This window comes from Mastigoproctus giganteus, chromosome 12 (genome assembly GCF_048544385.1).
Source record: "Mastigoproctus giganteus isolate SK-2022 chromosome 12, ASM4854438v1, whole genome shotgun sequence".
In the NCBI taxonomy this organism is placed as follows: Eukaryota; Metazoa; Arthropoda; class Arachnida; order Uropygi; family Thelyphonidae; genus Mastigoproctus; species Mastigoproctus giganteus.
The window spans coordinates 80,293,664-80,307,829 of NC_143586.1; the positions used below are offsets into that span (position 1 = coordinate 80,293,664).

At 36.2% G+C, this 14,166-nt stretch overlaps 1 protein-coding gene across 1 annotated transcript in view; it reads left to right on the forward strand.

Annotated features, from left to right (window-relative positions):
* Nucleotides 1-13,777, forward strand: part of LOC150077224 (tetratricopeptide repeat protein 38-like) — a 190,618-nt gene extending 176,841 nt beyond the window's left edge. The window contains exon 14 of the mRNA XM_090386333.1: nucleotides 13,670-13,777. Within this exon, the coding sequence (XP_090242459.1) occupies nucleotides 13,670-13,757 (88 nt within the window). The 3' untranslated portion in view covers nucleotides 13,758-13,777. The remainder of the gene's footprint in view (nucleotides 1-13,669) is intronic.
* The last annotated feature ends 389 nt before the right edge of the window (nucleotides 13,778-14,166 follow it).

A 14,166-nucleotide genomic window follows, 5' to 3' on the forward strand; every position in this document is an offset into this window, starting at 1 on the left:
CACCTGGCTACGGAGGTGCCTTTGACTAATTAGTGAATTGCATCATATTACTATGTAGTGAACCACAGAAGTATGTGAAAGGGCTTCGTTTTTATTGTATCTCATATTGTGCAAACCTTTGCAGCGAGTTGCCCTGATATTGCACTACCTCGAATAAGCAATGCTTCACCAATGGTGAAGACTAATGTTACTTATTCTCAGCGGATACTACCACCACCCAGACGGCACTGTTTCAAGGCTTATTGGCCTCTCTTCAGTGGGCTCACTTATTTCAACATCAGAGTACCTACCAAAGAGAGGGCAATAAGCCTTGAAACAGTGTCATCTGGGTTGTGGTATCCGCTGAGAATAAGTAACATTAGTGTTCTCCATTGGGGAAGCATTGCTTATTTGAGGTAGTGAAATATCAAGGCAACTTGTTGTGAAGGTTTTCACAATATGAGATATAACAAAAACAATGAAATTTCACCTACTTTGATGGTTTTCTACGTACTAATATGATGAAATTGCACTAACTTGTCCATCTAGGTAACCTACAGAATGAATAAAGGGAGGCTGCTCACTCCTAATCTGAGACTGTCTCATGAGATTACAAAGTAATCCTGACATCTGGCTCCAGGAAAAGCTTATTGACATAAGTTGAGTTTTTGAAATCACTTAGATATTGCTATATTGGTTTTTGGTGTTCTTGGAAGCTGGTTAAGAACGATGCCTCTATTGATTGTTACCTTACAGTTATGAGATATGGAATAAACTCTTACTGCCATCCTCTTTTGCAATTGATTTTGGATAGAACTAGCCAGAAATTGAAGATAAAATCCAGTGATTTCAGGATCATTTGGAGTGCACTACTGCATCATGTGCAGTATATATCAGTGATATATGCTGTACTTAATCCCCAACATCTATTGCATACAAGTTCGGAAACCTCATTTTAGAGGACACATATGTTGAATAGGGTGCAGAAAAGAGAAACAAGCTTAGTTTCTCTAATCTTGTTGCTCTTTAATCATGTTTCTCTTCTTTTGTGCTGTTTAGAAACAGCACAAAAGGATATTCTTACCAAGAAAGACTTGAGGGGTTCTGTAAATTGCTGTCTCTGGAAGCTAGACATCTGTATTGTGATCTAACTGAAATGTATAAATTTTTAAAAAGGTTAATCAAACCAAATGCTGATGGCTTCTTTACACTTTCTCAGGTGACACACAAGGGATCATAAGTCTAAATTGAAAAAGGATGGTTTCAGAATAGATGCGCAGGAAAAATTTGCATTCAGTTAAAGATTGATTAGTGGTGGGTTAAAAAAAAAAAAAAAAAAAAAATTGGCTATTGCTGTATAAGCTTTGCTTCCATTCATAATTGGTTGAATAATAATACCATTGTCTATTCTAATTTCAGTTATGAGCAATTGGCTGTTTTTCCTCTGTAAAGTATTGGAGCTTATTAATTAATTAACTATTATTAATTTTACCATTAGGCTTTTGAAGTATTTTTAAGCTTCATGGTGTCTCAAACTTTGAAACTTTTTTATGATGTCTCAAAGTAACATTTGACTAAAAGCACTTACAAAGATTTTTTTTTTTTTAATACTGCGTCTGGCTTTTCTGAATTTCTCAGATCATGTTTATGGAGGAGAAACTGTAAACAAGAGGAAGTATTGTCAGAAGTACTTCCTTTCATTTACAGCAGAAATTCAGAGGTGGTTATTACAGCATTGTTGTTGATAGTGCTTGGTTATGGCAGCCTCATGAATTTGACAACAATCTGCTGAAAGCCAAGTTGAAGCCAGTCCTGTTTGTAATTTAGAGAACTTGCTTGGCAACTTAATTGTGCCCATTCCACTATTCATCACCACCACTGAAAATGACTGGTAAAAATGATAAAACTTAGAAAATGGGCTCTATGTGAATTATCTCTAGAAAATCTAGCATAATGCATAGACATTTGCATTTCATTGTATTCCTGTCAATTTTGAGTACAGACAGTTCCCGCTTTATGAGATTTTGCTTTACGAGTTTCCAGGTTTGAAAGTTCTTTTTTTCAAGTATCAACAAAATTGAAAATATGAACATTAATTGCAATAACTAAATAGTAGTAGTAGTGGCATACAGTGCAAGAAAGCAAGTGTATGAGCAAAAAAAAAAAAAAAAAAATTTACAAAACTATTCCCTCTAAACATTTGTCCAGTTCCTCCTTAAATCTATTTAACCTATCAACTTCCACAACAACAGATGGAAGTTTGTTCCAGCAATTAACCGCCTGCTGGCTAAAGGCAAATTTCCGCACATCTATTCTACATCTGTCTTTCCTCAATTTGAATTTATGCCCCCTTAGGTTCATAATCTGAACAAGTGGAAGAATTCCATCAGAATTCAGCGTGCTCAATCCATTCAAAGCCTCAATCAGATCACTGTGCAGGTGCCTAGTCTCCAGCTGCTGCAATTTGCAAAACTTAAGCCTCTCTTGGTAAGAGGATCCCTTCATTCCCCTCACCAATCTTGTTGCCCTTCTCTGTACATGCTCAAGTAAATCTACATCCTTCCTAAAATGAGGCCTCCAGACCTGTATGCAGTACTCAAGGCGTGGCCTGACCATTGCCTTATACAGAGGGACAATCACCTCCTTTTCCCTTCTAGCAAAATTCCTGTATATCATTGACAAAACCCATGATCTGCCCTGGCAGCCTGTCTGCATTGCTCAGAAAACTTCATATCTGACTGCACAATTACACTTTTTCATTTTCTACCCCCTTAAGTGTAGTACCACAGTTGGTGCATTTCTCTGGGGTTACTTCTACCCATATGCAATACTTTGCATTTGGCAATGTTAAACTTCAGTTGCCACTTCTCAGCCCATCTGCCCAAATTTTCTAGATCCTGTTGCAGTAGCACACTACCATTACTGTCATTAACAACCCTGCCAACCTTTGTATCATCTGCAAACTTCGACACTAAGCCTGATATACCTTCATCAATATCATTGATAAATATACAAAATAACAGTGGACCCAATACCGAATCCTGTGGGACTCTACTAATAACGTTAGTCCACGAAGAGCAACACCCATTGATTACCACCCTCTTGTCTTCTCCCACTCAACCATCCTTTTATCCATTGTAGCAACTTACCCTTAATACCATTCTGCTCCAATTTGTACAGTAGTCTTCCATCCACAACAGTGTCAGAAGCTTTCCTGAAATTCAAGTATATGATATCAAAATTATTTTTTGCATCCAGTTCCTTTGTAACCACATCAAATGCTAAACATTCACAAAAATGACATTTCAAACCATGCACGTAGCTGTACTAATGTGCGTGCAGTTGTTTGTTCAGGCAGAGATAAGGAGGGAGGTCCAACTCTTAAAGAATTCCACATTTTAGATGCAATCAAAATAACAAAACATGAGTGTTTTTGGAATAAACTCTGTCATCAGTTTATTGATCAGTTGATTCTGTTGATCAGTTAACTCTTGTCATCAGTTTATTGAAGGATTTCAAGAACCAGAAAAGATCGTACAAAATGAAACAGAAACGGTCGTAAATGTTGCTAACCAATTGTAGCTTGAGGTATGTACAACTGACGTCACTGATCTGCTTGAAGTACACAATAAAGCTCACAAATGAAGACCCATTGAAATGGCAAAATGTGAAGAAGCTAAGGAAGAAGTTTTAGCAGCTGAAACTCCTGTTCATTCCTTCACTCTCAAAGGACTTGACAAAGCTTTTCAACACAGAAAAAGCAATTGATATTTTCAAGTCGCAAGATTCAAATTTCAAAGACACTAAAAAAGTTGCTAAAGATTTAAAAAATGCTTATGCATGCTATCGTGAAATTTATAAAGAAAAAAGAAGGCTGTCTTGGAAACAAACGACTTGAAGCATTTTTAAAGAAGACGATGACTCCTTGTGCTTCCAACAAACCAACGATGAGTGATGAACCATCAGTGAGTGTGCATTTAGTTGATGATGATGGAGAATAAACATTATTTAACATTTGTATGACAAATAATTTATTGTTTATTATAATTTGCTTGATTTTAAAGACCATGTTTTCATTTCTTTGGATAAATAAATCATTGTTTAAGCATAAACTATTGTTTTGTTGACCTTTATTTAACATTACTAAGGTCAAATTTCATTGTTGAGAACATAACCTCTCTGTTTAACATTACGTCTTTGGGAAATAAATTCCCGCTTTACGAGTTTTTGCTTTACAAGCACATAAAGCAAAAAATTAACACAAATTAACTCGTAAAGTTGGGAACTACCTGTACTGTATTTAGATCTAATTATTACTTGGGGTAACAAATGAGTGCTTCTCTGTAGCATTAAATATTGTGAATAGTGGCTTAATCCCAAGGATTCAGCCAAACCAGAACCAAGAAAACTGTGACTCATGAGGGTGTTACTGTACATATGGAAGATATACAAAGTGTAGTTTGTTTTGAATTAATGAATCTGAATAAAATTATCACAGCTGATGTCTTTTCCCAGTAACATTGTGACAAAAATGCCTTCTTTGATCACCTGAAAGTGTGTTTTTGTTCATTAGGGCAATGCTTGTTTTCTTACCATGCAGATGACAATTTCCTAAATTGAGGAAATTGTTATCTGCAATTTATCCAATTCTTGATTGGGATAAACTGTCATTCCTGCCAAAGTCTCCAGACTTGCTGCATAAAAATACCATTCATTCTGAAATTTACAACATTATTTTTATGGTAAAATATTGCAGGTTTCAAGGCCATCAAAACTGAATCTCTTCATTTTCTTTGACCAAAAATAAGTTTTATAAATGCAGAATTGAAAATCTTCTAAGATGACAAGAGATCATAAAGAATGAGAAAGAATATACAAGATGTGGTCAAAAAATTCACCAACTTTGTACCTTGAAATGACAGCATCATTATGAGTTATGACTTGTTACAGCATGTTTGGTCACTCATCCAGATATAGTAATGCATGAATCACCCATTTATCTGCAGTCATTCTGAATTAGTGTGTGATGAATAGGTTTTTTTTTTTTTTATGTTTCATCACATTTTAAAATGAATAATAATTTTACTAGGAAGTGGGTAAATTTACATAATTTTATTTCAAATAGGGAAAAGCAACAAAACCCATGATATGTTAAAAACAACTTTCAGAAAAGACGCTGCTGTATGTCATTCCAAGTTTCAAAGTTTAAATAGGGCCACATCTTTGTTGTGATGATCAAAATTAATGATTCAGTCACTCATGTTTGTGATCTGATCAGGAGTAATTGATGTTTAACCATCTCTTAAGTTGCTGGTGAAATTTTTATTTCTTATGAGACGTTGATTTTAACAAAAGTTTTGGGAATGTGACACATTTCAGCCTAGTTTGCTTCATATCCTCACCAGTGATTGCAGAGAGTGGAAATGCTGCTTTTGTTATTATTTATACAGCACATTAGTATCTATCCACACTTTGTTTCTTCCATCTGGTGATGAATTTGGTTGAGACAAACCATGGGTAATGTCTATAACCAAGAAACAAGGGCCCATTCATCTCGATGGAAGTCTCCATCTTTTCCAATCCCCAAAAAGCAAGACAATCTCAGTCTTCATGTATTTTGATCATAGGTCATTGTTAGTTATGAATTTGACATAAATAATTTTGGTCGCGGAAGAGAACAGTCAGTGGATTTTTGGCTGCTGTAAAGGGATAAGTATTTTTAATTTTTACCATATTCTTTGTTAATTAACATTTTACATTGTGTTTTACAGAGATATTAAATAGGTTTAGTAGCATTCATTAGCTTCTAATTTTTAATTTAACCAGCGATTTTTGGAAATTATGACTCCCGGTGTTGGCGCCAATATTGTTGAGCTAGCCGCCATATTGTAGTCGATAAGTATTAGTGTAATGTATATATATGTCAAACTGATAGCGTAAGGTATAAAGTAAAACTAGATAGCGTAATACGAAGCACTGTATTAGGAATCTGTTAGCTTATTATAATATTATCAATTAATCAAAAATATTATTAATCTTATTAAATTTTATTTTATTGTTAATTAAATTGTATTTAAACGGAAATCATGACCCAGACTAGAGCTGCGAAGCAAAGATCACAGACTAGCTAGAGTGCTGTGACTCAGGGGAGAATGAAGGAGGCGATTCTCCAACGCATCACAGTCTCAAAAAATGTGCGAAATGTGAAATGTTTGCTGACCTTTCTAAAACAGGACGTGATCTAGCCAAGGAGGATGCCTTTGTGTGTGCTAGGTATCTAGAGTGTCAAGAAATTAGGCGCCAACTCAGCATTCTGATGGGCATCTCTGAGAGCTTTAGGTGTAGGGTAAATGCCCTCAAAGAAATTAATATGAGGAGCCCATCAAGCTCTCAGCTGCCCAGCTCAATGGCAGAACTCACTTGTGTATATCAGGCAACACAGAGGCAATCTCCAAGGCAGAATGTGCTGGTTCCGAAGGAACTAGTTATTGTTGGTGACTCTATTGTCAGGGAGACAGAGAATATACTATGCAAGAAGGATAGGTGGAACAGGACTAGGGTATGTCTGCCAGGGGCAAAGGTTGATGACGTAGAGGATATCATCTTTTAAGGGCACAAAAGGTGATGTTGTACACATTGGAACTAATGACATTAAGAGTAAGAGATCTGCAGATTTACTCAACAAGTACAAGTCAATGTTGAAAAAAAGTTGCCAGTTAGAGTTCAATGTGAAAGTGTCTGCAATTTTGCCCACACATGATTAGGAGGGAGTATATGATGAGAGCCATGTCGATCAATTGTACCATGGAGAGATTGTGATCGGCTCAAGGGGTAGAATTTTTTTCAGCTTGGTCTGTGCTTGTTGACAGGAGAGACTGCTTTTACAGGGATGGGGTACACTTAAATAGAAAGGGTGCAAGATAACACTACCTCGATAGCATCAGCTATCGAGGCAGTGTTAGGTGTGTCGGAAAACTGTTAGCTTGGGGGGGGGGATACCCAGACCAAAAGGTTAAGTAGCCTAGAGCAGAGGCAAAAGTGATTCTTGCACTGCTTCTATTAGAATGAGCAACAGCCTGGAAAGCAAGGTAATGGAGATTTCCAAAAATGCTGGGAGTCATAGTGGAACAAGTAAATACATGGGCTGTGTTAGGATAACTAAGAGTAGAAACAGATGCATGTATACTTGCATGTACACCATGCTAGGAGTATAGTCAATAAATTTAATGAACTTGAAGTGCTAGTCAAGACATCAAAGGCAGATATTGTTGGGATATCAGAAACATAGTGTCACACAGATATAAGCAGTGCAGAATTGGAATTTGGGGAGTACAATCTCCCCAAATACAGAAAGGATAGACATGACAGGAAGGGAGGAGGGGTTATGCTGTTAGTTAAGAAACACACAAAATCTAAGAAGTGCATCCAATTGATGTTGGTGGACAATGCAACGTTGAGTCTGTTTGGTGGGGCAAGCACTGAGAAAGGAAAAATGAGAGTAGGAGTGTGTTATAGGCCTAATGAACCTGATGAGTATAATGAGCAATTGTGCAAAGAAATAGTGGGCCAGTAAATCAGAATGTCATATAATGGGGGATTTTAACTTTCCATATATTGACTGGAACTTGTGGGTTGGTCACTCACACACTAACAAGACTTTTGTGGATTTACTGGATGACCGTTTTCTACAGCAATAAGTTCGAGAGGCAACCAGAGGGAGTAATACTCTTGATCTGATTATCAGCAGTGATCACAATGTACTGATGTGGGAATTACTTAAAGATGTAGCTACCATCAAGGCTAAAGGGAAGGGCTTTTGCTTTCTTAAAGGTGACTACAGGGGTCTCAGACAATTTTTAAATTCTGTACAGTGGGATCAGCTGATGATGTTACCAACGTTGAATTCTAAATGGGAAGCCTTCAGGGACTTAATTTTCGAGGCTACTTGGCTTTTCATTCCAACTAAAAAAATATTCTTCAAGGTTTAGGCCTAAATGGATGTCAGATGAATTAATGACGATCGTGACAGAGAAGAAAAATGTATGGGATACATATAAAGTATCGGGTGACACAGAAGCCTTTGGCAGATATAAAGTAATCTGTAATCAAGTCACAAAGGAGGTTAGGCAGGCGAAGGCAGATTATGAGAAATCTTTGGCAAAGGATGCAAAGAAAAACAGCAAAGAGTTCTTTACTTATGTAAACTCTAGAAGGAAAGGGATGAATCAGATTGGACCATTTAACATAGATGGGTTAACTATTGATGATCGTGCTCAGGTAGTTGATAAACTGAATGAGTAATTTACCAATTTGATTGGATACTGTGATGTGGTCACAGAGGAACTCAATGCCAAAAATAATTTTGATATCATATACTTGGATTTCAGGAAAGCTTTTGATACTGTTGCACATGGAAGACTGCTGTACAAATTGGAGAGGTATGGCATTAAGGGTAAGTTGCTACAATCAATAAAGGGATGGTTTAGTGAGAGACAGCAGAGTGGTAATCAATGGACACTGCTCTTAGTGGACAAATGTTATTAGTGGAGTTCCTCAGGAGTCGGTGTTGGGCCCATTGTTGTTTTGTATATTTATCAATGATATTGATGAAGGTATATCAGGTTTAATGTCAAGTTTGCAGATTATAAAAAGGTTGGCACAGTTGTTAATGGCAGTAAAGACAGTATGCTACTCCAACTGGATCTAGATAAGTTGAGCAAATGGACTGAGTAGTGGCAACTGAAGTTTAACATTGACAAATGAAAAGTACTGCATATGGGTAGCAATAACTGAAGAGAAACGTACCAACTGTGTGGTACTACACTCGGGGAAGTGAAAAAGACCTGGGAGTAATTGTGCAGTCAAATATGAAAAGGTTTAGGCCTAAAATGGATGTCAGATGAATTAATGACGATCGTGACAGAGAAGAAAAATGTATGGGATACATATAAAGTATCAGGTGACACAGAAGCCTTTGGCAGATATAAAGTAATCTGTAATCAAGTCATAAAGGAGGTTAGGCAGGCGAAGGCAGATTATGAGAAATCTTTGGCCATCCATTTAGGCCTAAACCTTGAAGAAGTTTGCTGAGCAGTGCAGACAGGCTGCCACGGTAGATCATGGTGGTGATTATCCCGTTGTACAAGGCAATGGTCAGGCTACACCTGGAGTACTGTGTACAGGTCTGGATGCCTCATTTTAGGAAGGATGTAGAGTTGCTAGAAAGAGTACAAAGAAGGGCAACAGGATTGGTGAGGGGAACACAGGGGTGCTCTTACAAAGAAAGGCTTAAGTTCTGCAAATTGCAGTGCCTGGAGAGTAGACTCCTGCGAGGTGATCTGATTGAGGTGTATATGGCCTTGAATGGCTCGAACAAGCTGAATGTTGATGGGATTCTTCCTCTTGCTCAGATTAAGAACCTGAGGGGGCCACAGTTTCAAATTGAGGAAAGACAGTTGTAGAATAGATGTGCAGAAATTTGTCTTAAATAGCGGGTAGTTGATTTGTGGAACAGACTTCCATCTTTTGTTGTGGAAGTTGATAGCCTAAATAAATTTAAGGCTGAGCTGGACAGCATTTGGAACAAATGGAGGGGTGAAATGGGAGGTTTTTTTTTTTTTGGCTGATGCTGCATAAGCTTGCTATCTTGCATCGTATACCTCTACTAATGTTAAGCTAATTTGTCTCGTGTGGTCAAACGATGATCTGGAAATACTACAAACAATTCTGGGGTAGGGTAAAGAAAGCCTGCATGAGAAGCATGCAAAAGTTCGATGAAATTTACCGGTAAATGTATTTTGCTGTAACGGCATTTATATTGTTGCTCGCTCGGTAAACAGCCGGTGGGTGTTATCGGTCTGGAGTAGAAGTTGAATCCCACGGCAGCTTGAAATCCTCCCGAAGTTGGGGGGGGGGGGGGGATAACCTGATCTTTTTTCTTTAGAATCACTAATTAAATCAAGAACAGTCATATTGGAAGTTCTGTTGTTGTAAAAAATGTTTGTAACATAGTTTCACCGGTAAACGTTTTTGAAGCTTACCGTGCTTCTTGTGTGGGCTTCCTTTGCCTTTTTTTTTTTATTAATAAACAATTTATCCACTAGTCCACCAGTGATTCTAAATAAAAAAAAGGTCAGGTTACCTCCTCCCCTTATGAGGGTTTCAGTCTCCCATGAGATTCAATTTCTACTCCTGGATTTCAATCGATAACACCCACCGTCTGTTTACCGTGTGAGCAACAATACAAATGCCGTTACGGCAAAATACTTTCATCGGTAAATTTCATCGAACTTTTGCGTGCTTCTCATGCAGGCTTACTTTACCTTCGCCCAATTCTGCAGTGATTGTATGATACTGTTTGGAAAAAATGGCCAGAAAAGTGGGCTTTGGGGAATTGGCACACATGCATCATAATTATGCTCATGTTCATTCAGAGCTTTCCATTTAAGAATTTCTTATAAGGAATCACTGCATTGTTGTAGATTCTCTTTTTCTGCCAATCTGCTGTAAGGCATGTAGGGTGATTTCTTTAAAATTTCTTAAAACTCCGGTCAAATAAAGAAATCACCCTACATACCTTACAGCAGATTGGCATACGAAGCAATGTTCTCCCCCATATGTTTGGAATTACCAAACTACATAAACCGGGCCACCCCTTAAGACCAATTATTTCTTTTAGTAAATCCGCCTTCACAAACCTATCCTCATTTCTAGTAAAAATCATATCTCCACTCACCAGGTTTTCCAAATTTAAAATCAGTAATACCAACCAGGCTTTTGAGAAAATTAAAACCACCATAATCGCTGACGATGATATTCTAGCATCATTTGATGTCATATCACTATACACCAATGTACATATACCTTTCACCTTACAAGCCCTTCGTGGATATTTAACTTCCAACGATAGTGTCATTAATTGCACCTCCCTTTCTATAAACAATATTTTAGAACTCACCTCTCTACTATTAGATGCCAGGCATTTCAGATTTCACAATCGGATCTTCCAACAAATATTCTGATTACCCATGGGCTTAGGCATCTCTACTCCCCTTTCCGAAATTTACTTAGCCACAGTTGAAAATAAAATCCTACAACCTTACCCTTCCGAGATAAAGTTATACATGTGATACGATACGCTGATGATGTACTTTTAATAGGAAACAAAACTATAATTGATAACCTTTTTCAAAATTCAATTCAATTCACGACAGACTTAAATACACACTCAAAATAGAAACCAATAAACAAATTAATTTTCTCAATCTCACCATATATAAAACAGGTACTCAACTAAGATCTATAGAAAACACACACACACACAGGGAAATTCCTACATTTTACATCGCACCACCCTTTCAACATAAAAAAATCCGTTCTCTATAACCAAATCTACAATGCCATTAAATTCAGCACCTCATAAAACAACCTATCCAATGAGTTACAATATCTCACAAAAAAATTCATAGCCAGAAATTACCCTCCAAAATTAATCCAACATACCATTTCCATTGCAAAAAATAATATCAATAACCCCATAAAACATATCATAAATAGTAAAACACGTCTTGTCCTTCCTTATCATAGTAACCTTGCAGGACAATTTCGGCGAATATTTGCAGGTACAGACATCACTCTTATTTTTTCCACTTATAACAAACTCGGATCACTTTTCAATAAATATAAAGAACCACATAAATATCCAAAAAGCAAAATGAATAATATTATTTATTTAATAAAATGTCAACACAATTGTAACGCCTGTTACATTGGTAGTACCACAACCAAATTCGGTTCAATCCAATACCAGAGCATACTATCACTACAATAGCTTCAGAACTGGACAATCCAGCACTGAACTTACTTTACATGCCCAGTCCAACAACCATACTCCCTTAGTTGACTCAGCTATTATCATATTAAAATTAAAAAACAGTTACAAAATTTTACAATTCAAAGCCCTCATTATAGAATGGTTTCGTCACCACTCCGATCTAAATATTATAAATGCGAAACTCCCCTTCAATCTTTCTCCGGTTTGGAATCTCACCAATCTGAGATTCCCACAAGTAACAAAGTGCATCACGGGACTACAAAATTCTTTTTAAATATAGTACGCGTTCCCTTTTCATTTAACTTGCCAACTGAAGACGTTTTTTTAACGAAAGTCCTTCTTACGACTTTTGGCTTATCCACTATTTAGAATCCCAATTTAACCCAATTTAATGACAACCAAGGACGGAGTTAGTGCACTTCTTCCTTGCACATATTTTAATCCCGTTTCCATCATAATTACTATTTACCCACCCCTTAATTTAAGAACCAACCACCTTAAAGCTAGTCACCTCTTGCCATTCAAACCATAACAATTGCATATCGATCAAGGTGAGTACTGAAAAATTAAGCCCTTGCTATTTTTTGAATTTAAAACCCACATAATATTCTCAGAAGAATGAAGAAAAATAGTTATATATTTTTCAATTAATTAGTTCTATATTTTTTATATATTAATTATATTCACAGAAAAATAGTTATATATTTTTAATTAGTTCAATTAAAAACTTTATCTGTGACACAGTGAAGTAGCTGGAGTGGCACATAAGAAAAGAAAACATAAAAGGAAGGAAAAAACACATGTTATTGTACTATAAAAACTGATATGTATTTTTGTAGCCTTGGTTATTATAGTTTACTTCATTGGCGTCGATCCCATCACCGCTTCTTGTATTCTATCTTTGTCCTCTATTATTGTATTTACTGTTTGACAGTGACAAATCTAAATTCTGCACGATACTTGTTAATCTTTAACCATTTTCATACATCCTTAATTATTTTAATTTGCTGATCCAAATCGATTGCTTTCATTTTCTTGGTAGGTTTACTAGTACTGTCACTTATTCTCTTAGTTATCACCATGATAACAGTCAAAATGAAATTTTCTGTAAAAAAAACTTAAAGGGGTTAAGGCGGAAACATACTATTATTACCTCACATGTCACATTTTACTATAACATATTTCTGGAGGTCACTACCATAAAGTAATAAAGAAATTTTACAGAGTCTGGTTTATTGAGCTTTTCTGTTAGTGCAGTAGTTCCCAAACTACTGAGATCTATGAACTCTTTCAAAAATAGTTTTGAGACCACTTGAAAAATCAAAAAAAAAGTATATAATAATAACTTTATTTATCATCAATTTGCTATACACAGTACAAATAATTTGACCACTTCCAGAGGGTCAGTTTTGTGCCCCCCCCCTTGGAACTGGTCTATGAACCCCAGTTTGGAAATGCTGTCTTAGTGCAATTCATTATAAATGGGTAGTAAACTCAGTCTTCAATGTTATTGCATTTGTGATAATACCAATAGCTGGAATTTGTGGGTTTTTGTGTTATTATGGTGAAATGTGTGTCCCCTTCACTGAAATCTTCATTCATATAAAAAGAACATAAATAAATTTTCAGAATCTTCTCTTCATGCCTATTTTTTAAGCTTGTTACTCTGTATCTCACTTTTGCAATTTGTGCATACCATGTTCATCAAAAAATTTGAATGAAAAAAATTTACGTAAGTCTGAATTTATGTAACTCGCTCTTACGTAAGTTGGGAACTTACATAAGCAATTTAGATTTTTTAGTGTACTACAATTTAGATTATTCTTAACTGACAGAAGTAAATACTTTTTTTTTCAGACATTTATTAGAAGAGAGAGCAGCTCTTAAAGAAAATTCGCTTCTGACTGATCGTCTAAAGGCTAAAACTTTCAATCAAATGTTTTAACTTGTTTTTTTAATATGTAGGAGGTACTTGATCCCTATGAGTAAGTTCATTCATTTGAATTTACTCATAAGCTACAGCATAAATTTAAAAGCATAATTGTTGTCTCTCTTATTTCTCTTCCATAATCATGGACACTTGCAATCTTAGACTCCTTCATGACAGTATAGTAGATTCATTTTTCACTCATATGGAGAGGTATATCCAGTTGGAGACTGGAGGAATTCTTAAAGGCTTTTGAATCATTCTCCTCTAGTTAACCAATCTTGTGCAGAGGGATGGGTTTTAATCCTTTAGTAATTCCAGGTTTTCCAGCCTGCACAGTGCAAATTGAAATTGCCACGGGAAATGGAATATTATACAAATATTATGGGAATGATCAATTTGATCTAATCAGTTGATGTGCCAAGAA